The sequence below is a fragment of the Geotrypetes seraphini genome, chromosome 10, assembly GCF_902459505.1.
Source record: "Geotrypetes seraphini chromosome 10, aGeoSer1.1, whole genome shotgun sequence".
Classification (NCBI taxonomy): domain Eukaryota; kingdom Metazoa; phylum Chordata; class Amphibia; order Gymnophiona; family Dermophiidae; genus Geotrypetes; species Geotrypetes seraphini.
In genome coordinates, this window is record NC_047093.1 from 2,650,237 (window position 1) to 2,674,417 (window position 24,181).

General features: G+C 45.1%; 1 protein-coding gene across 5 annotated transcripts in view; it reads left to right on the forward strand.

Annotated features, from left to right (window-relative positions):
- Positions 1–24,181, forward strand: part of ARHGDIA (Rho GDP dissociation inhibitor alpha) — a 74,495-nt gene that overhangs the window by 14,381 nt on the left and 35,933 nt on the right. For all 5 annotated transcript variants that reach the window (XM_033961247.1, XM_033961250.1, XM_033961251.1 and 2 more), the window contains one exon: positions 5,347–5,551. In XM_033961247.1, coding sequence (XP_033817138.1) covers positions 5,362–5,551 — 190 coding nt within the window. In that variant the 5' untranslated portion in view covers positions 5,347–5,361. The remainder of the gene's footprint in view (positions 1–5,346; positions 5,552–24,181) is intronic.

Here is a 24,181-nt window from a genome sequence, read left to right on the forward strand (position 1 = left end):
ACGTTTATACCCTTCTCTACTGCTAACTCCAGACTCCATCCTTGTATCTTGCTTCACCATATGCTTGGAACAGACTGCCTGAGTCAGTACGTATAGCTCCGTCTCTGGCAATGTTCAAATCTAAGCTAAAAGCCCACTTTTTTAAAGCTGCTTTTAATTATCATCTCTTACCAATATCTGTTTTATTATTCCCTCTGTGAGAAATTCCCTAACCCATATGTGTCCTGCTTGTCTGTTTTTATTAGATTGTAAAGTCTATCAAGTAGGGGTTCTCATACATGTTTAATGTACAGCGCTACCTACATCTGGCAGTGCTATAGAAAAGCCATATTACATTATGTTACATTGCTGGTATTTGTATGGAACAGACACTTAAGCAGATGTCTGTTGATTAACTTTTTCATTCGGATGTTCACAAAGTTTCAGTAGCTGAGACTTGTGCACATGCAGCTGTTCTCCCGGTTAAAGCACAAGTTCTGTGGCCATCATATGACGTACGAGTTAGAGAATGACACGGGAACAAATTTTTCCCTGTCCCGCTTCCACAAGTTTTGTCGCTGTCCCTGCCCCATTCCTGTAAGCTCTGCCTTAACTGCAAAAGCCTCAGACACTTATGATTTAAAAATGTTTGAGGCTTGTGCAGATGATGCAGGAGCTTGCAGGAATGGGGCAGGGACAGGAAAAGAACTCGTGGGGATGTGATGGGAAAATTGAGTTCCTGCAGGGACAGGGAAAAATTTGGCCCTGTGTCATCCTCTAGTACGAGTAGTTTACTACATCAACAAGCAAAACTTTGGCATTACGGGTCTAATGCAAGTTTTTCTGTGTCTCATGCAATGGCCTCAGGGGGTACTCAAGACTTACACACATTGTTCCATCCTCATAGCCCTTCACAAAATAAAGGGCTACAGTGAGTTTTCATAGCCCTTTTCTGGCTGCGTCAAACCTTGTTTATTACGCTTCATCTGTTGACGGAAGAAGTGATTTGCCTAGTCAAACTTTTGGCTCTGGCTGTTTGGGATCAGGGTCAGATATTTCACATGAGCATATAGTCCCTAGCACTGATGGCATGGAGGTAGAGCAAAACTTGGCGGCTTTTCTCCAAAGCGGAGAAAGTGTTTGCAGGAGAAATAGAAGACAGCCTCACCACAGTTGAAGTGGACTTAGACCAGATATACTATCAGATCGACAAACTTAAAAGTGACAAATCCCCTGGACCGGATGGGATTCATCCGAAAGTCTTAAAGGAATTGAAGGTTGAAATCGGAGAGTTATTGCAAAAACTTGCAAACCTGACAATCAGAACTGGACAGATACCGGACGACTGGAGGATAGCGAACGTCACCCCAATTTTCAAAAAAGGATCGAGAGGGGAACCGGGCAACTATAGACCTGTGAGTCTTACGTCTGTCCCTGGCAAGATGGTTGAAGCACTGATCAAGGATAGCATAGTCCGGCACTTGGACGCACATGACTTGATGAAACCCAGTCAACATGGATTCAGGAAAGGGAAATCATGTTTGACGAATTTACTCCAATTTTTTGAGACCGTGAACGAGCAAATTGATAGTGGGAAGCCGGTGGACATAATTTACTTGGACTTCCAGAAAGCGTTCGACAAAGTTCCACACGAAAGACTTCTCAGGAAACTACAAAGCCATGGCATAGAGGGGGATATACAAAGGTGGATAGGCAAATGGCTGGAAAACCGAAAGCAGAGAGTGGGCATAAATGGGAAGTTCTCCGACTGGGAGAAAGTGACTAGTGGTGTACCCCAGGGCTCGGTACTTGGGCCGATCCTTTTTAATATTTATATCAATGACCTGGAGGAAGGAACATCCAGTGAGATCATCAAGTTTGCAGACGATACAAAACTATGCCGGGCGATCAGATCGCAGGATGATAGAGAGAAACTCCAGAGCGACTTGTGTCGGTTAGAAACATGGGCGGAGAAATGGCAGATGAAGTTCAATGTGGAGAAATGCAAGGTAATGCATTTAGGCAATAAAAATAAGGAATACGAGTATACAATGTCAGGTGCAACTCTGGGGAAGAGTGAACAAGAAAAGGACCTGGGTGTACTGATAGATAGGACCCTGAAGCCATCGGCACAATGCGCGGCAGCGGCAAAGAAGGCAAATAGAATGTTGGGCATGATAAAGAAAGGAATCTCGAGTAGATCGGAGAAAGTTATAATGCCGCTTTATAGGGCAATGGTCAGACCACACTTGGAATACTGCGTCCAACATTGGTCTCCCTACCTAAAGAAGGATATAAAACTGCTGGAGAGGGTGCAGAGACGAGCAACAAAACTGGTGAAGGGTATGGAGAAATTGGAATACGAGGACAGACTTATAACACTAGGATTGTTCTCCCTTGAGAAAAGGAGACTGCGTGGGGATATGATCGAGACCTTCAAAATACTGAAAGGAATCGACAAAATAGAGCAGAGAAGATTATTTACATTGTCCAATTTGACACGGACTAGAGGACATGTAATGAAGCTAAGGGGGGACAGGTTCAGGACTAATGTCAGGAAGTTCTGCTTCACTCAGAGAGTGGTTGACACCTGGAATGCCCTCCCAGAGGAGATTATGACGGAATCGACCGTCCTAGGCTTCAAGAGCAAACTAGATGCATATCTCCTTAAGAGAGGCATATAAGGATATGGTGGACTATAAATTAAGCCAGGTGTACACCTGGCAGGGCCTCCGCGTGTGCGGATTGCCGGACTTGATGGACCGAAGGTCTGATCCGGAGAAGGCAGTTCTTATGTAAAAAAAAAAAAAAAAAAAGAGATTACTGAAACCTGGTGGCACCCATGAAGCCATTTTTTCCTTCTTCCACGTAGGCTAATATATATCACCACATAATGTTTCCCCCAAAATTTTACACACAGGACAAGCAGGCTCTACACATGGACTGCAAAAGGTTATGAACTTGCTACTTAGAGGACAGCCTCATCATTGGTCATCTCAACTCTCATGACATTTGATTCCCAACAAAAAAACTGTTGTAGAAAAATTCAGTGGCAAACTTGTTAGCGAAATGCATTTTTTGTTGCTAAAGATTGCCAAGCAGCATTGATGACCATGTGGCATGCATTTATGGCTGCACGGTCATACTTTTTGAGGCACATTACTGGTTAACAAATGGTGCTTTGTGGACACGATTGTTCAACAAGGGCTGCACAATTAGTAGTTAACATCCTGCATGAGAGACATTTGCATAAAAAGGAGGTGGTAGACGTACAGATTAGAGAGTGACAAATTTGTCTCCGTCCCCGAAGGAACTCAGATTTCCCTGTCCCATCCCTGCCCCATTCCTGTAAGTTCTGACTTAACTGCACAAGCCTTGGACACTTATGATTTTGAAGTGTTTGAGGGTTGTGCAGATCTATGAGGACAGAGCTTGCAGGAATGGGACAGGGAAGAACTCATGGGGACGGGATGGAAAAATTGAGTTCCCGTGGGGATGGAGAAAAATTTGTCCCCATGTCGTTCTCTAGTACAACAAAAAGTTGTTTTCAACCATGTAAGCAACTTCATTGAAAAAACTAATACATTACATCCCAATCAGACTGGCTTTAGAGCCAATTACTCAACAGAATACTCAATGATAAGTCTTACAACCAACATTCAGTACTTCCTTGATCATCATCAAATCGGTTCTTTTGATTTCACTTGATCTATCGGCAGCATTTGATACCATTGATCATCATTTACTCCTTAAGAGACTATCTGCCATTGGCATTTCAGAACAAGTTTTAAATTGGTTCTACTCATATTTTCAGGACAGGTCATCTAAAGTAATTTTCAATGATATGTCATCAAGTAACTATACAAACTCATATGGAATTAATTCCCCAAGGTTCAATTCTGTCTCACCTTCTGTTCAATATTTTCCTAGCTCCACTTCTCACATTAAGCCAATCCATAGGTTTTTCCGTTTATGCTTACACAGATGACATCCAGCTTTTACATCCATTAAATACTGTTGACTCTAATGAGATAACAAACATAAATAATAAGTTAAAACAAATTAGTCAATGGTTAAAAGACAATATGTTCGCCTTGAATCCTTCTAAATCTTCAATAATGTTCTTGCCATGGAAAAAAGATATTACATTTACATCACTTTTGTTTTTGGCAATTTTCCATTACAACAAGTAACAATGACTAAAATATTGGGAATATTATTGGACCACGAGCTATCATACCATGAACAGATCAGTTCCGTAGTTAAAAATTGTTTTTATAAACTACGTCTCATCAGATCTTTAGCTAAAGTTTTAGAACCTAAAGCTCTTAATATCTTAATACACTCTTTGATAATCTGCAGGCTGGATTACTGCAATACATTATATCAAAGCATAACTCAGAAATAAATATGAAGGTTACAAATCATACAAAACACAGCAATAAAAATTATTACCAACTCCAAAAAATATGATCATGTCACACCACTTTTAAAAGAAGCACATTGGTTGCTGATCTCACACAGAATAACATTTAAAATTCAGAAAACTAATATTCCGATATTCTTATATCGATATTTAATACCATATTCCCCAGCTAGATCCTTTAGATCAGCAGATCAGTACATCATTGAAAATAATTGGCACTAGAAGAACTACAACTTTTTCTATCTTGGGACCCCAGCTTTGGAATAAACTTCCAATTTTTCTGTGCGCTGAAACCTCCTTAGAAAAATTTAAAAGCAAACTAAAAGGCTATATTTATAAAGACGCATATGAATCTTAGATCAGATAATCTTCTTTGATTTTTCCTATTAAGCCTTTTTTTTTTAAACATTTTTTCCAAACCAAGTTTCATTAAAAAAATTTTTAATACCCTTCCTGATGTTGCTCTTTTCCCAAATGTTTTTATTTTTGGTTTTTTTTTTTCTTTTAAAACAAATATAGTTTATCCTTATATTCCTTATGTGTCTTTATTAACTATGGATAGGTTTGTATGTTGTTGTTTTTTTGTCTCAAATGATTTTATTTCTTCCCCCAAAGTTTTAATATTGTTATACGCATTGAAAATACTTGATATTGCGTTTAAACTTGATTTCATGCATATTCATTAGGGATGTCCTGAAAAGCCACAAGCCCCTTAACAGGCAAGTCTGCTTTCTGAAACCATTTGCCTCTTGTCTGTTGGTACTGGCTAGAAACACGAGCAGATATTCATGGCAGGACAGGCTTGCTGCGTTCTGTATCACATGGTTTATTGTGCTTAATACATATCTCAACGCAAGAACACAACAGAGTGGTGATTTAGGATGCGTTCTGCTTCATGGGTATGTAGCATGTATTGACGCATCCTCCTTTTTTCTCTGCAGATACTGAGAGTAACGATGGCTGAACATGAACCAACTCCTGAGCAGCTTGCACAGATTGCAGCTGAGAATGAAGACGATGAACATTCCGTGAATTATAAGCCTCCGGCTCAGAAAAGCATCCAGGAGATCCAGAGCCTGGACCAGGATGACGAGAGTTTGCGCAAGTACAAGGAGGTGCTGCTGGGCCCCTTACCATCTGCTGTTGGTGAGTTCAAAATACACACTGGCCATTTCTTAAACCACAGACTCATTTTAGCCCTGATTTTAATGTTTCTGAGGTCTTTTAAATTTAGAAATGTGTTGCATATACTGCTCTGGAAGCTGAAAGCTACTATCCACAGAACACTGCTACTGCCTCTGCTGGAGACCAGACATTGCATATGTGCTGCTCAACCACAGAATGGCTATGCAGCAAATGCCGCTAAAGACCATTTGACCCATTTACTTTGCACATCCATATCAGCTGCCCAACAGAGCTTGTCCTAGGCTTTCTTGGAGTTCAGAGTCTGTCCCCAGTTCTTTAAGCCAGTGGTTCCTAGACTTACCATTTATGACCAGTGGAAACCTGGTACTTGTGCACTCTGAGTCTGGCCTATCTGTGTTGAGCAGTATCTTGGATTTATCAACAACCTAGAAACAGGAACGAAGTGTGAAGTTATAAAATTTGCGGATGACACTAAACTCTGTAGCAGGGTTAGAACTGTGGAAGAATGTGAGGACCTACAAAGGGACCTGAACAAATTGGAGGAGTGGGCGATTAAATGGCAAATGAACTTCAATGTAGGGAAATGCAAGGTCATGCATATAGGGAAAAAGAACCCAATGTTCAGCTACCAAATGGGGGGATTAGTACTAGAGGCAAGTAACCTTGAAAAGGACTTGGGTGTGCTGGTGGACACAACAATGAAGTCAACAGCACAATGCGCAGCAGCCTCAAAGAAAGCAAACAGAATGTTGGGTATAATTAAGAAGGGTATTACAACCAGAACGAAGGAAGTCATCATGCCGCTGTATCGCGCATCTGGAATACTGTGTCCAATATTGGTCGCCGTACCTAAAGAAGGACATGGAGATACTTGAGAGGGTTCAGAGAAGAGTGACAAAAATGATAAAAGGTATGGAAAACCTTTCATACGCAAACAGGCTAGAAAGGCTGGGGCTCTTCACCCTGGAGAAGCGGAGACTCAGAGGAGACATGATAGAGACTTACAAGATCATGAAGGGCATAGAGAAGGTGGAAAGGGACAGGTTCTTCAGCCTATTGGGAACTACAAGAACAAGGGGGCACTCAGAAAAATTGAAAGGGGAAGGTTTAGAACCAATGCTAAGAAATTTTTTTTCACTCAGAGGGTGGTAGACACCTGGAATGCGCTTCCGTAGATGTGATAGGTCAGAGTACATTAAGGGGATTCAAAGAGGGATTGGACAAGTTCCTGAAGGATACGGGGATTGAGGTATATAGATAGAGGTAGAGATAGGATTATGGAAGGGTATAGATAGAAGAATAATGGGGATTGAAAGGTTTTAGAAAAAGGATCACTTACAGGTCATGGACCTGATGGGCCGCCACGGGAGCGGACTGCTGGGCGCGATGGACCCCTGGTCTGACCCAGCGGAGGCAACTTCTTATGTTCTTATGTTATCTGCTTCCAGAGCCTGTGTATGCTGCCGTCCAAGCATTTCAGGTCTTTACAAGCAAGGCATGGCATGGCTGAGCAACCATAGCTGGCACAAGTGCTCTAATTCAAAACTGTTAAATTTTAGCTATGAGGAAAGGGAGTCATCTCTTTTCTGGGTCTGAGGCCTACTTTTCATATTGCCATCAGAGTGTCATCATAGATTCCTGCTTCTCCATTGTGGGCAAGGGTTTTCAATTTGGAGCTCGCCCTTTTCAGACATTCTTCAGTTCAAAGGACTGTTTATTTTGATTGTAAACAATTTTTATTGACATGAAAAACCCGCAGAAGTGAGAACAACAACAAATGCCTGCACAGAAGGAATAGAGGCATCCGCATAAGCAAATGCAACATGGCAAAAACATGGGTCAAGTATACCCACCCAAAAATCCCCAACCACCCCAAGTTCCCTCCACCCCCCAAACCCACCCCACCATCTCCCCCCTACCTCCCCTTTTTCCCCACAAGTGGAGAGGGATGCCAGGGCAGAAAGTAGACAGTCGCAAATCAAGTTCCCCCCAGGGTCTGGACTCTGATGACCCCAGGGCACCGAAACAAGTGAAGCACCCCCTCCAAAAACAGAACCCCCCCAATCCCCTCCCCCCCTTTTTCCTCAGAGCAGAGAAATGCCGAGGTCCAGAACTAGCCAGGAGAGAGCACCATCAAGCCAGGGTATTAAGAAGAAGGCCACGCCCCCTAGGAGACAAAGAACGCAAATAGGGGTCCCAAATCAGCAAAAAGCTCCTACGCCGTTTAAAGGAGCCCCCCCAGAGAACTAACGCATGAAGCTGAACTCTCCAATGCCAAAAAGATGGAGGAGTCGCTGAGGTCCAATACTGCATAATACATCGTCGAGCCAGGAGACACACCTTACGACACAGCCAACAAGCATCCTGAGGCAAAGATCCAAAAGCTCCCGGTAAATCCAGTACCACCTGAGCAACAGTGCCCGCCACAGATGTCCCCAACAGGGAGCTCAAATAGTTGACCACCTCAGCCCAAAAAGCCCGAATACACCAACAATCCCACAAGGCATGTGAAAACGTGTTCGGGTCTCGACCACATTTGAGACACAAAGGCGAGGTAACTCCACCAAATTTGAATAGCTGAGCTTGGGTAATATACCCTCTATACAATATACGAGCATAACATTCCCGCAACACGGCTCCCCGGATTAAACGCGGCAAGCCCACCAGATTCCGGGAGACATTCCAAGAAGCCAGATCCAGATGGAGTTCCGAGGCCCAGCCGTCCCGAACCCTCAGACAGTCTCTAGGGACCTCAAAGGGAAGCAGGGCCTTGTATAAGGCAGACACCGAAGTCTGAAAGGGCTCAACCTGGGCATAAAAGTCCTGAATACGAGCACCCAACGGGTGCTGAAGGGCCAGCCGGGGAAGCGTGAGAATATAGTGTTTGACTTGACAATAAGCGTAAGTGTCCCCCCAGCACCGCCCCAACCGATCCCGAAGATCTGCTAAAGAGCGCAGTTCTCCTGCGACGGACAAAAGATGTTCCACCAAAAAAATGCCCAACGTTTTCCAACGACGAAAGCTCGAATTATCCGTGCCAGGCACAAAATACGGATTGCCTGTCAGGGGCAACAAAGAAGACATCCGCGGATCCCCCCCCCCCAGGAGCCGAACTAAACCCTCCCACGCCCCATGCATAGAAGCCAAAAGGACAGTGCCCCGAACCTCCCGAGGCAAAGCCCCACAGGGCATATGAAATAAGGCAAGAAGAGAATACAGGGCATACAAAGCTGTCTCCAGAGAAGTGGGGGTATATTGAGAATCCCCGAACAACCAATCCTTAAGGTGCCGCAAAAGACAAGCTAAATTATACAAACCAAAATTCGGGATACCGAGACCCCCCTGCTGCCACCCCCCCACCAGAAGATCATAACGCAACCGAGGTTTCCTCCTATGCCAACAAAACCTGGACAAAACGCGATGTAAAGCCCTCAAGTTTTTCTTAAAGAGACGCAACGGGAGATTCCGGAGCACATAGAGCCACTGGGGAAATATGACCATGCGAATCACCACTATGCGACCCAACAAGGAAAAGGGGCAGGTCTCTCCAGCGATCCAACTGCTGCGACTTGCGATCCAAAAGCGCCCGGATATTAAGAGAATAAAGGCGACCAGGAGATGCCGGGAGCCGGATCCCAAGATAACAAAAGGAATCAGTCACCCAACGCAGCGGAAACGAAGCCCCCCAGTGACCCCTCAAGGCCGGCGAAGTGGACAAAGCCTCCGACTTACCCAAATTCAGGCGAAGACCCACAAAATCCCCGTATTACTGTATCGTTTCCAACAATGCCTCCAAAGAACTCTGTGGGTTCGTAAGATGAACAAAAAGATCATCCGTGAAAGCCGCTACCTTAAAACAAAGGGAACCGAGAGTAACCCCTGCACCTCAGGAGTCTGATGGATCGCACGCAACTGGGGGTCTAATGTGAGTATAAACAAAAGCGGGGACAAAGGACAACCTTGTCTCGTGCTGCGGGAAATCTCAAACGACGAAGACCGACAACCATTCACCATAAGAACTGCCGCCGGAGAAGCATATAAGGCCCTCAACGCCGAAACAAAATGGCCCGCAAACCCATACTTGGTCAGGGTGGCAAATAAAAAGTCCCAGCACACCCGGTCAAAGGCTTTTTCCGTGTCAAAACTGACCAAAAGCGAGGGCAGATGATTGCGTGTACAGATTTCCAAAGAAGCAAGAATGCGTCTCATATTCTTCTCAACCGAACTTCCCCGCACAAACCCAACCTGGGCCTCATGAAGGAGCTCAGGAAGAACACAAGCCAACCGATTAGCCAAACCCTTAGCCAAGATGTTCACCTCACAATTGAGCAAGGAAATGGGTCGATAGGATTCCACTCTAGCGGGGTCTCGCCCCGGCTTAGGCAGAACTATAATTTGGGTCAGATTGAGATAAGCCGGCATAGCCTCCACATCCACCATTACATTGAACATAGCCGTGAGCGGCGCGACAATTTCCAATCGCATCAACTTATAAAATTCCGCCCAAAAGCCGTCTGGGCCTACTGTCTTCAAAGTTGGGCATTGACGGATAACCAATCCACCTCCGCGTCCGACAACGGGGCATTCAGCATAGCCAAATGAGCCGGGTTCAGACCGGGTAAATCCAAAGAGTCCAAATACATCTCTCCCGGGAGACCCTGCGCAGAAGGCTCAGCATATAACGCAGCATAATATTTCCGAAAAGCCTGACAAATGGCCTCATCATCCGTAAGAGGCCTAGAGTCCGAAGATGTAAGGGCTACTATTTTCTGTCTACTCTCTCTGTGAGAAATCAAACGAGCTAAAAGACGACCACATTTGTTACCGTAAGCATAAAGACGATATTTATAATATGCCAAACTTTTAGACGACCGCTGGTGAAGCCGCTCATTCAAGGCGACCTGCACGTCTAACAAGGCCTGCCGGTTGACATCAGTGGGTTGACGGCCATACGCACGGCGGAGACAAATGCCGGGACAAACGGAAAATTTCCCGATCCCGATTCTTCCGAGCCTGGGAAACATAACTAATAATATGACCTCGGAGAACCGCCTTAGCGGCTTCCCAAAAATGGACTGAGTCCTCCCGGTGCTGGTCATTATGAAAGCAATAGTCTTTCCAACAAGCCACCAACGAATCATAGAATTTGGGATCCTAGCCAAGCCAAAGAGGATACATCCATTGACTGGTTTGCGAGGACTGCCCAGGGGGCACCCACTCCAACCACACCCAAGCATGATCTGAAATCGCATAGGGACCGATCTCCGCCCGCTCCACCTGGGAAAAAACAGCCCGAGAAAGAAGCAGGTAATCAATAGGGGACTGCGTAGAATGGGCCCAAGACATATGAGTAAAGTCTTTTTCAGTCGGGTGCAAAATCCTCCAACTCCAGGAACTGACAGAAGGAGGGGAGCCCCCCTTCCATCCTGAGCCCGACGATTAGAGACCGTGATAGACCGATCCAAAGATGGGTCCCAAACCGTATTAAAGTCCCCCCCCCCCCCCCAACAACAGCGGCTGACGCTGATGGGGTGAAAGAATCGCCTGTAAACACCTATAAAATTTACGATTGTAAGAGTTTGGAGCATAAACACTACCCAGAAGGACAATAGAACCCGCAATCTGGGCTCTACAAAAAATATAGCGGCCCTCAGAGTCAGCCGCCACAGTATCCAGGCGAGCTGCAATCCCTTTACGAACTAAAATAGCAACCCCACATTTCCTACCCGCACCAGCAGCCGCAACACAGTCGCTCACCCAACCCCTCTGGAGTTTAACATGCTCCGCCGCAGTAAGGTGCGTCTCCTGCAGCAAGGCAATATCTGCCTTAAGTCGTTGTAAAGCTTGAAGAATTTTAGTGCGCTTCACCGGGGATGTAACCCCTCCAACATTCCAAGTCACCACTCGAACCATGGAAAAAAAGAGAACAAAAACACCAAACAAAGGTGTAAAAAGTCCATGGTAATCCCAGAGCACCGTCCCAGCAAGAGGGTTCCGGAACACAGTGGTGCCCCAGCTAACCTACCACCTCCCAGCCACTCCGGATCATAAGAGAAATGGTAATGGTAAAGGTAATGGTGGCAGTTGCAACCTTCTTCCACAAGGAAGATTAATGATTCATGTTTATCTGGATGATTCGTTGATAAGAGCCAGGTTGGAGCAGAAAAGTCAGCTACAGCCAGAGTAATTGAGGTGTTAATGTAGGCTGAGTGGAGAATTAAAAAAAAAAAATTTATCCAAATTTTGCAAAAGAAACATTACATTCAGAATACAACAATCCAAACCATAAAATAGCAAAATACAAATAAAAAAGCCCCCCATCTCCTATCCCTCCCAATTCCCATTCCAGAGATCTCCCCCCAAACCTCTCGTCAGAAATCACAGAACTGGTAACCGCAAAAAGAAAGTGAAAAGAAAGAGAAAAAAGAAAAGAAAACCCTCAAACCCATGCTTCAGTCAGCCCTTTTGTCTCCATTCAGTGTATGCATGTAAACCGTTCTGAGCTCCCCTGGGAGAACGGTATAGAAAATTGAGTGAATATATATGTTATCATAAAGCTTCAGGGTATGGCGCTTATAGGCTGTTAATTTAGACATAGTTTTTAAATAATCCAATTTATTACAGAGAGAAACCAAATCAGGCAATGTAGTGCTCCTCTATCTAATAGCCAGGGTTATACGCGCTTCAGTAAATAATATAAGCAGCTCAAAGCCCTTATATCCTGGAAGAGGGACATTCAACAAAGGGCAATGCTTATGAAGAACACGCACTATTAATTGATCCACCATATGCCAAAATGACTTTACCAGTGGGCAAAGAGTGGAGAATTTTTTATGTTTAAAAGCAACTCCACCTGGTCCTTGGAGTATCTAAGCACTTGCTTCCACATAAGGATTTAGATTTTCCTTGCTTGTGCATTCTCCTAAGCTTCATGCACTAACAGGTCATTTGGGTCTTCATGCCACACAAAAGAGCAACTAAGTTGATATCACAAATTGTTACGTTATTGGTGGTCTTGTATCCTGCCAAATCCTCTGAGGTGGATTACGACAACATAAGAATAGCCTTACTGGATCAGACCAATGGTCCATCAAGCCTAGTAGCCAATCCAGGTCACTAGTACCTGGCCAAAACCCAAGGAGTAGCAATATTCCATGCTACCAGTTAATACATTGCAGACATAACAGTAATTATAACAACAAAAAACATCCTTACAACATCAATTCCTCAGCAACGGCAGCAGATGAATCCAGAGACAAGTGGGATAGCACACATCTACCAGCAGGTGGAGATAGAGAACTGATTAACAGGTGGTCCTATTGGTTGGTACTCTCCCTGTATCCTCAGTATTCTCTAACTCCCAGCAGGTGATGGTCGCTTTTCCACTAGCTCCTGAATTTTGGCTGAGATATTATTTCTTCTTCTGTTGAGATTATTCTCTTCAGGTAGATAGAGGTGTTTGGCTGAGTAGTGCCAACTTTGGGAGGTACACCTGGGCTCCCCCAGGACCCTACTGTAAGGATGGTTGCGGCCCCACAATGTTAGGTGGGGTTATGTTAGGCGCTTTTACAAACGTCAGGTCCCGAGTTCAATACCTTCACAGAAGATTCACCAGGAGTAGAATCAAATAAGAAACACAGCCAGAGGTGATGGCATAAAGAATATAATAATAATAATAACTTTATTCTTGTATACCGCATTACCATGGAAGTTCTATGCGATTAACAGAAGAAGAAGAGACTGTACAATTACAGCGAAGATACAATTTCGTTAAAGTTACATTAACATTTTAGACTATTCATTTTTCAATCAAATTTGATTTACTTTTACATTTATGGAGAGGTTAATTTTGCATGTAGGTAGTATATTCGGAGTAGTTATGTTTGCTATGAGTTAAATACAGCAAAGTTACAAATAGAAGTGTTACATACGGCGATAAAGAGTATGGGGAGGGTCGAGGTCAGAGGAGGGGGAGGAGGAGAGGGGAACGTTCAGAGGAATTTGTCAAAAAGGTAGGTTTTTGTTAATTTCCTGAAAGTTTGATAGGGGGGGGGGGAATTGGAGATGAGAGTGGAGAGGCATTTGTTCCATTTGCCCGCTTATTATTATTATAGAAATAGGCTTACAGAAAAGCAATATTCATAAGCATTACAATTAATGAGAGAGCAAAGCAGTTTCCCTGCTTTACAGAGTCCAGAAAGAAGCGTGAAGTTCCAGGGAGAGAGAGAGAAAAAATGGGGATGGGGGTGATGATTAGAGAATGACAAAATTCATCACCGTTCCCGTCCCCGCGGATAACCGCAGGAAACCATCTCCATGTCATTCTATAAGGAGAGAGAGAGAGAAGAATCAGAGTATGAATGGGCCCAGCCACTGACCCTCAAGCCTTGCATTGATGAATGCTGGCGTAGAAGGACTGAGGTTGAGACAGACACTAAAGAATGACATGAGATGGTTTCCTGCGGTTATCCACGGGGACGAGAACAGTGATGAATTTTGCCACCGTGTCATTCTCTAGTGATGATCTAAGCTTCAGGTTCCCGAGATAGAGAGAAGGGATAGAGAGATAGATAGAGAAAGAGATAGACCATGTGTGTTGCAGAGAGGAGGCATAGCTTGGAATCTTATTCTGAATATAGAAACTATTGTATTTCCCAGTATCTTTCTGTTTAGAATTTGTAAACTGTTTGAAACAATGGTTAGTTTAATTAATAAGGAGGGTGTGATACTTGCAGGCATGGTAGATGGGATTAGTCTCTGGCTTCTTTGTCCCATTCAAGCAGCCTATCTTCTTGATAAACAATCCAGTCTGGCTGGATGATTAATGTATGTGAATTCTGTGCAGAGTCAGATTGATATAATTTCCCCTAGGCCTTTGCTGACATTGGTTATGGCAACCAAAACTGCTGATTGCTAGCAGTGCTAGGGCTGACACCTACTCTACCCTCCTCTCCTTTGGGATTGAGGTTATTTCATGGTTCTTTATTTTTTTTCTTCTTTCCCTTTACAAAAAAAAAAAAAGTGGAAACCAGAGTGCTGGATGGTGCTTTTCTGTCTGTTCCAGTTTGCAACTACCAGCCTTAACAAAGGTGAACTGGGGTCAGAAAGTTTATTTTCTGGCTCTTTTTCTGCTTTCCTCGTTGGGTTGGCCGGTTTGGTTGCTTCAGTGTAGCTGAGAGGTTTTGTTTTGTTGGCTGCCGATTTCGCTTTGCTCGGCGGTTAATTTTAAGGGAAATGGCAGCAGAGGCAGTTAAAAGGTGTTCTCGCAGTGGGAAGCGGCGAACACCATTGGGCCTCTGTTCGGCGGGGTGTGCAGACGCCGTGGATGAAGCAATTCAGCTCGCGCCTGAGTGATCGGTTGTTTCCCGCTCGATTGAAGGCCGGCCTGCTTCTCCTGCACTTGCGTCTGCTTCTGTTCAGCTTCAGTTCACTTCGGTGGCTGGGCAGGCAGTCAGCTATTGTTCTTCTTCTGCTTCCGTTGCGGGGCAGGTTTCTGGACAGGAGCAGATTCTTTCGATGCAGGCTCCTGCAAATTCGATGGCCTTTTCCCCTGAATTTGTTATGTTGATGCATAAGGCATTTTTGATGCAGAGCTCTCTGTCTGCACAGCAACGGGCAGGTGATGTGGACCAGGTTCCTGTGCTTCATGCCACTAGACCTCCTCTGGAGTCTCAGGCAGCGAAAAGGCGCAGGGTAGCACCTATGGACGGGGGGACCCTCCGTCTGACTCCGCCTTATCTCTTGCTCTTCCAGACTCACTGGAGGACGGTGAGGTGGCGGATTTGGAGTTTGAGGATGCGCTTGCTAGGGAGATGGATGATCCTATGGCACTCCATCTTTTTCATAAGGAAGAATTGCCTTCTTTTATTTCCAAAGCACTTCAGGGCCTTAATATCTCTCAGCCTGATCCTCACGCGCAGGGGTCAGCTAATCCTCTTATGGCGGGCACGAGGAAACCGGCTAAAACATTTCCAGTTCATGAGGCGATGCAGTAGCTTATTTCAGCTCAATGGAACACGCTGGAGGCTGGTCTCTGTGTCGCTAAGGCTATGCGCCAGTTGTATCCGGTTTCACAAGACGAGTTGGACAAATTTAAGAACCCCGTGGTGGACGCTTACCAAAGCGGTTACCAAGAAGACTACCTTGCTGGTTGAGGGAGGTATAGCGTTCAAAGACATTCAGGATAGGAAGATCGAGTCTTCACTTAAGCTGTCCTTTGAAGTTGTGGTGGTTACCCTGCAAGCTGCAGTGTGTAGTTCATATGCGGCGCGGGCTTGTTTGCAGTGGGCTCAACGTATGGCAGATCAAATGATGGAGATGGGGGTTTCTGTTCCAACTGACTTCCCTGATTTGGAGATGGGTCTCGCCTATTTAGCGGATGCCCTCTGATATTATTCACGCTTCGGCAAAACAAATGTCTCTTTCTATTGTTTCTCGCACTGGGCAGCAGATGCGGCTTCCAAGCTTAGACTGGTGAGGCTTCCTTTCAAGGGTCGTTTGTTATTCGTAGATGATTTAGAAAAATTGGTTAAAGATTTTGGTGATAACAAAACGCAGAGGTTGCCGGAGGATAAACCTAGAGCCCCTTTGAAAGCTTTGTCTGCCAGATCTTGTTTCAGGGATGTTAAGAGATATTGGCCTGGAAAGCCATGTTTTCCGCCTTCTTACGGCTCTTCCTATAATTCTAGGCCTAGGTTTTCTCAAAAGAATTCCTTTCGTCCTACAAAACCCTAACCTGCTCAACCTGCCCGAACCCTGGTCTCACATAATTCACAATGACGGAATGTTGGCTCTCTCCGTCGTGTCCATAGGGAGTCGGCTGTCTTCCTTTCTGGCGGAGTGGGCCAAGATAACGTCCGATCAGTGGGTATTGGACATAATTCGAGAAGGTTACAAATTAGAATTTTCCTCTCCCTTCGCAGATTCTTTCTTGGTCTCCCCTTGTACAGGGGCGGCCAAACGGGAATCAGTACAGGTCACCCTTCAAGTTCTTTTGGAGATTGGGGCCGTGATTCCGGTTCCTCCGGAGGAAAGGGGACAGGGCAGATACTCCATTTATTTCATAGTGCCCAAAAAGGGGGGGTTCAATCAGACCGGTCTTAGATCTCAAGAAAGTCAATCGATTTCTGCGTGTCAGGCATTTCCGGATGGAAACAGTGAGGTCGGTCATTGCGGCTGTTCAGCCGGGGGAATTCCTTACGGTGCTCGACCTCAAGGAGGCTTATCTGCACATTCCTATCTGGCCACAACATCAGAAGTATCTTCACTTTGCAATCCTTGGCCAGCACTATCAGTTTCGAGCCTTGCTTTTCGGTCTAGCCACGGCTCCGCGTACGTTCTCGAAGGTCATGGTAGTAGTGACGGGAGGGAGAATTAGAAGTCCTTGAGCATGCCGCAGATGCATGCTCCAGGCAAGCGGAAGCCGGAAGATCTTCTAGGCACACGGGGGGGGGGGGGGGTTAAGTTTAAGTTGTTTGGGCGGGGGGGACGGTTCGCACGGGGGGGGTGCCGGATTGGAGCGAGGGGGGCCTTTGCGGGGGGGCGGGGGGCAATGCCGGTTATCGGGGGGGGGGGGTGCTCGCAAATCGAGTCAACACTTGGTTTGCGAGTCAAAAGTTTGCTGAGTTTTGCTCGTCTTGCAAAACACTCGCAAACGGGGTTACTCGCAAACCGAGGTTTGACTGTAGTTGGTAGTTGTTTATTGTTGCATTTACATTTTATTGTGGGAAAGAAGTTTTTTTTTCATGTTGGCCATTTTATGGTTCCGAATTCTTGGGCAAGGAGCACTACTGAGGATACAGGGAGAGTACCAACCAATAGGACCACCTGTTAATCAGTTCTCTATCTCCGCCTGCTGGTAGATGTGTGCTATCCCACTTGTCTCTGGATTCATCTGCTGCGTCTAGAGGAAAGAAAATTAACAGGTAAGAGCATAATTTTTCCTTAATGCATCAAGATAAGACAAAGTTAGACAAGGTTCTGCTGAACCGGAACGTATGCAGGTAGGGCTAGTCTCAGGGCACTGGTCTTTGACCAGAGGGCTGCCGTGTGAGGGGACTGCTGTGCTAGGCACGATGGACCACTGGTCTGACCCAGCAGTGGCAATTCTTATGTTCTTATGACAGTAATTGTAACATAGAAACACAGCATCCTTCGTGGTGGGGTTCAGGTAGGTTACAGCATCAATCATTACGATAGCAGTTATAGCAACAAACATTCATATGTAGTGCAAGAAAAGTTCAGTTGTGCTCCTAATTTAGGATTCTGGTTTCATGGATTTGGATTAGTGTTTCCTTAGCAACAGCAGCAGATGAATCCAGAGACCAATGGGGGATAGCACACATCTACCAGCAGGGTGGAGATAGAGAAACTGATTAACAAGTGGTCCTATTGGCTGACATGCCTCCTGTATCTTCATTTTCTCTATCTCCCAGCAGGTGATGGTCGCTATTCAACTAGCTCCTGAATTCTGGCTGTGACTGGAAATTATTTTCTGTTGAGGTGTCTCTTCAGTGAGACAGGGGTGTCCGGCTGAACGGTGCTGGCTTTAGGGGTTACACCTGGGGCCCCCCAGGTCCCTCCCTCCAATGATAGAGGGTCTGACTGTGTCTCGATTTTTCTTCTTTCCCTTCACTAAAAAAAAAAAAGACCACAGTGACTATTAAACAATTTTGCCCTCATAGTGCTGAGCAACTGGCATCTCCCAGCACTATCATAGTAACACAGTAGATGACGGCAGATAAAGACCCGAATGGTCTATCCAGTCTGCCCAACCTGATTCAATTTAAATTTTTTTTTTTTTTCTTCTTAGCTATTTCTGGGCAAGAATCCAAAGCTGTGCTTGGGTTCCTACTGCTGTTTTATTTGCACTTCTTTTCTGGTTTCTGGTTGTGGTGGAGCTGCAGGTTCGGTGTGAGTCTATGGAAGGAATATGTTTTTTTTCAAACGCTATCTTTTGTAGAGTTGTGGAAATGGTTTAGTGACTTACATTTGTATGAAGTTTATTCAGTAAAGGGCTTAGGGTGTATGGATAGAGCTCCATTGACGGAACTAGTGCCTTTCCACGTGTTGTAGACTTGCGCTTGTTTTCATACTCTGGCAGCAGTGCCACAGCAGTAGTGGGATTTGTCCCCGAGGTGGACTTTGCTTGGCAGTTCCCGCGGCCGGGTGGAGGTAAATATTTGGATGGCTCCAGGCGTGTTCTTCACATAGCCGGTTCCTGACTGATGTGCATAAGACGTGTGCTTATTTTCCTAAGTTGAGAATGAAGCAGCATTCCTTTATTTCTCTCCAATATTTATGTTAAGCATTTTCTACCATGACATGTGGGAAAAATATTTTAATGGTTGGCTCCGGGTAGGTTTTTTAATGTACTGTTGATAGAGCCAGCTCATTTCAGCATGAAACAGGCACGCGCTTGGGTCTCTGGCGCTAGCGGGAGCACCGCAAGTGTTCACAGAGTTTATTTTGCAGCTGACAGGTCATTATCCTGCGGCTTCCCTGTTTTCGGGGTTCTACGCGTCAGGAGTGTTTCAACAGCTTTTGCCACTGTTGCAGTGGTATACCTTGTGTGTGTGTTTCCCCACTCTCTCTGCTTGAAAAGACTTAACTACTTTAATTGCGATCTGTACTGTTGTGCCTCACAGTGCTTAAGAAAGAGATTTCTGCCCTGTGCTCAGCCGCCCAATCTCGTTTTTTTTGCCGTTATGGGTCAGCAGAGGGCAAATTCCTGCACAGTGATGTCAGCGGTATGAGAGTACTCTGTGTTTCATATGGGTATCTTTTTGTCTCTCTCGTTGCCCCTGAAGGCTGAGTCTATGTAGATTTAGAAGTTTCCTTATTCTTTGTGCCTCTGTGCAGCACTGTGTGTGTCTGGTAGCACTATAGAATTGATTCCTGAACTGTCTTTTCTATTTCTAGGTGTGCCAGGGACTGCAAGTTTCAAAGTTTCTCGCACAGATTTCTCAGGTCGCCATCTTCTCATGGCACCTGCTAGACAGTCCCTCAAACTGGCATGGAAAGAGCTGTGTGGCTCCTTCTAACCAGGGACAAGTTACCTATTCTCCCAACCCACAGAGTAGCAAATGCTATGTGGCTGTTGGAATCATCCCTGAAGCTCTCTTTAGGGATGTGAGCTTTATCTGATAACAATTAGGGTGCAGCTTTTAGATTACGTCTAGTACATATTCATTTTAAAGGCAGTAAGTTTTTGGCTAACATTACATGGAGTTAGTACTTTTTTTCAGAATTCCAACATACTCCATCTTGCATCCGCAAAGCTGGATTTTTTCTGGGAAAGTTTCCTTTCTTCTTCTTCCAGAATTTACAAGCTCTAGTCCAGCCGTTCCCAGACGTTCTGTCTAGCTCTTCATTCTGAAGGGGTCTTCACTTCCTCTCTTTATGCTTTCTCATGAGGGGGGAGACACTATGATGTCAGGTCAGGGGGCTTTGGGCATTTTTTCAGGATACTTGCAACTTTGAATACTCTTCCTATTTCAGATTCTTTCTTAGAGTGACCATGTATTGAGCTCCCTTTTAAGTGTTTACTGGTACTCGGGGCATAATAGTTTTAGTGTTCCAGAGCTAAGGGAAGTTATTCCATTTACTTCATAGTGCCTAAGATGGGGGAATTGGTCAGAAGGGGACTGGATCTCATTCTGGTAAATTCGTTTCTCAGAGTTAGACATCTCCAGAGAAAAACTGTGAGATATATTTACAATTTTCCTCATGGACACCAAATTTGCACTATCTTGGCTTGGCTCTCATTGAGCGCGCTATCAGTTTTGGCAGATGCATTTGGCCCTAGCCACGGCTCCATGAACATTTTAGAAATGAGGGCAGTAGTGGCATTTTGGCGCAAACAGGAGATTCAGGTATTTTTTTTTTCTTAGACGGCTGCTTGATTAAGATGTCTTCCAGTCAGGTCAATTTGTCAGACACAAACGGGTGGTTTCTTTATTTGAACTTCTTCTTTGGATGTGAATCATCAAATTTCCAAAGAGCTCTTTTCTCCTATACTAATTATTGGAATATCAGGGGATGTTGTTCACATAGGAGAGGAATATGTTTTTTCCCAGAGACTGGGGCAACAGGTTACAGTCTCAGGTTTGCCTTCTTCCATCACCAAGAGCAAGAGTATGGGATTCTATACAGGTTCTAGAATCTATGGTGGTGACTCCACTGGGAACTTAGGCTTGCTTTCACATGAGAACGCTACAGCAGTTGCTTTTGTTCCAGTGGTTCCTGGTATCTCAAGGCTCCAATTGTAGTATCTATTAGGCTCCTCAAGCATTGCTCAATATAATTTGGTGGCTCGGCGAGATTTATCTTTTCAAAGGCATGCCTCGGTCTTTGCTGGACTGGCTCAAAGTCGCCAAACATCCCAGGTTGTCGGGTTGGGGGGCTCAGTGCCTTCAATCCTCAGCGCAAGGAGTCAGTACTCGTTCATTCTTCTGGACTGAAGTATGGTCAGGCCACCGTTTCAGGAGTTTCAGACCATTCTTCCAGAATGACGAAAAAGGTCTTTTAGGACAGTGTTATGACAGTGGTATTTCTCTACAGCCAGGACAATATCTGATGTAGTCAGTTGGCGAGTAAAGTAACGGTTCTACTTCAATGGGTGGAATCTCTTCTTCCTCTTCTGTCAGTGCATCATTTTTACAGTACAGGAAAAAGGGTTTAGATAGACTTTCTCACCACAAAATCTGAGCATGAACCGTCTATTGTATGTTAAAATGTACAGCGCTGTGTACACTAGTGCTGCCCGATTCAGGAAAAAAAATTTCGATTTGATTCGATTCAGCCTATTGAATTGGTTTTTCGATTCGATTTTCCTGCCCAATTGAGTGTTTTTTTCAAACATCCTGGTGGGTTTATTTTATAGCCTCTTCACCCCTTTGCCTTCTCCTAACCACACTGGCGCTGTCGTGTAAACAAACAAAAAAGACTTTTCCTCTCTCTCTTAAATCCTAGCTCCACGTTTGCGGCTCTAACACCAGCTCTGGCAGGATACACGTTTTCAAATCTGGCATATTGTAATCAGAAAATGGAAAATAAAATTAAAGTTTTTCTACCTTTTGTTGTCTGGTCATTATTCAAATCTTGTTGGTCCCAGGCTCTGGTTGTCTTCTGATAACTTGCTTACCAGGGTCTCCTTTCTCCATTCTAACCATCCATCTGTCATCTCTGTCTTCCCCTTGTTTCCCTTCTCTCCCCCGGAGGTCTGGCATCTTTCTTTTTTTTTTTCGTCTCCATCTACAGATCCATCTTTTCTTAAATACCCTTTCATCCAGCATCTCTCCCTCCTTCCCCACCATCCCAGGGTTCACCATCTCTCCCTTTCTTTTCCCAGCTACCCTCCTATCCAGCATCTCTATCCCTCCCTCCACAACCATCCCTTGTGTTCAACTTCTCTCCCTTTCTGTTCCTTCCCTCCCTAAATCCCATTGTCCATCATCTGTCTCCCTCTCCTCTTATTTTAGACCCATTATTTCTTCCCCCCCAAAGTCCGGGAAATGCATGTCTTTTGGAACCCCCCCCTTCCCTCCGTCCCTCTGTGTACTTCTACACCAAGGCCCCCCCCGAAGGCCTGTCCTCCCTGAAGGCGTGCACCCCACCCCTGAAGGCCTATGCCACCATCCCTGGACTGTCCCCACTTTGAAGGCCTGCACCCCTAAAAGGCCTGTCCCCCCCCCCCCCACGAAGGACTGCGCCCCCCCCCCCCACCGGGAAGCCCTCCATGTTTCCCCTGGCCTCCCTGCACCGTTTACCTCATAGCTGCAGTTTGCAGCGAAGATCGTGGTTACAGCATCTTTGTAAACTTGCTTTGAGCTGTTTCCTCTGCTGCGGTCCAGCCCCTCCTCTGACGTCAGAGGCAGAATCGTAGCGGAGGAAACAGCTCAAAGCAAGTTACAAAGACGCTGTAACCGCAACATGGATATTCGTCCTACTTTGATATTACGACCTAGCTTTTGTGAAAAGTCATGGCTGACGTGTAAGAGTTATGCAAAGCAGGTTATTTCTTCTCTTCTCCAGGCGTATACAGATGTCTTCACCTGTGGCTTATGCTTCCTTTTGGAGGCTTTTCCTTTCTTGGGTACTTCTCAACATTGGCACCCTTCCAGAGTTATATGTTTTATATTCTTTCTTTTTTGGCACAAGCATATTGCCAAGGGCTTAGCGTTCAATTCTTCGGGCAACAGCTGCTGCCTTCTTGCACTTTGCAACCTCATTTGCCCTTTGTTAGGGTAATCTCCTATACCACCACAGGTATAGGAGATTACAAAGGCTAGGTATCTCGTCTTTTCACTTACTTTTCAGCTTCATGTAGTTCAGTTCCTAAAAGGAGTACAGTATATTCATACACCTCTTAAGAAGCCCTTTCCGGGGTACAGTCTTAAGGTACTTCTTTGCAGTTTACAGAATGCTTCGTTTCAACCTTGTCTTTTGAGACTCTAAAAGGCTGTGACGTTGAACATGGTGTTTCTTGTGGCCATGGCTTCAGCTCGGCGGTTTTCTGAGTTGCAGGTCTTGTACGGCTGGGATTCTTATTTCTGATTTACAAATTCTGGGGTGTCAGTTCGGATAGTACCACAATTTCTTTCTAAGGTGGTGTCATCCTTTCATTTATGCCGCTCTCACTTTTCCTTCCTTCTTCCTGGGAGGAGGAATGGGAGGCAAGCTTTTCTTTTCTGCGTTTTTTAAAAGTGCATAGCATTTTTTCGCAATCTGTAGGTTTCTAATGACTTTTAGTTGTTTAGATCACCTCTTTGTATTCTTCAAGGGATGCGACAAACGTATGGCAGCGTCCAAAGCCTCCATTACTCGAAGGGTCCAGGAGGACATTCTTTATGCTTACTTGATGGCAGGGAAACGGTTGGCAGAAGAACTTCATGACCATTCAGCCAGAGCAATGGCGGCTACTTGGACTCAGTCCAGAGGTTTTTTCCTTGGAGTAGTTTTGTCACGCGGCTACTTGGTCTTCCAAGAATACGTTTTCTCAGCATTACTGGTTGGATGTGGGGGCGCATGCAGAGGCTGTGTTTAGTGCTTCAGTTGTTGTGGAGGCGGGGTTTGCATAGTAGATGACGGCAGATAAAGACCCGAATGGTCCATCCAGTCTGCTCAACCTGATTCAATTTAAATTATTATTATTTTTTATTTTTTTTCTTCTTAGCTATTTCTGGGCAAGAAACCAAAGCTTTACCCGGTACTGTGCTTGGGTTCCAACTGCCGAAATCTCTGTTAAAACTTACTCCAGCCCATCTACACCCTCCCAGCCATTGAAGCCCTCCCCAGCCCATCCTCCACCAAACGGCCATACAGAGACACAGACCAGGCAAGTCTGCCCAGTACTGGCCTAGTTCAATATTTTATATTATTTTCTGATTCTAAATCTTCTGTGTTCATCCCACGCTTCTTTGAACTCAGTCAGTTTTACTCTCCACCACCTCTCTCGGGAGCGCATTCCAGGCATCCACTACCCTCTCCGTAAAGTAGAATTTCCTAACATTGCCCCTGAATCTACCACCCCTCAACCTCAAATTATGTCCTCTGGTTTTACCATTTTCCTTTCTCTGGAAAAGATTTTGTTCTACGTTAATACCCTTCAAGTATTTGAACGTCTGAACC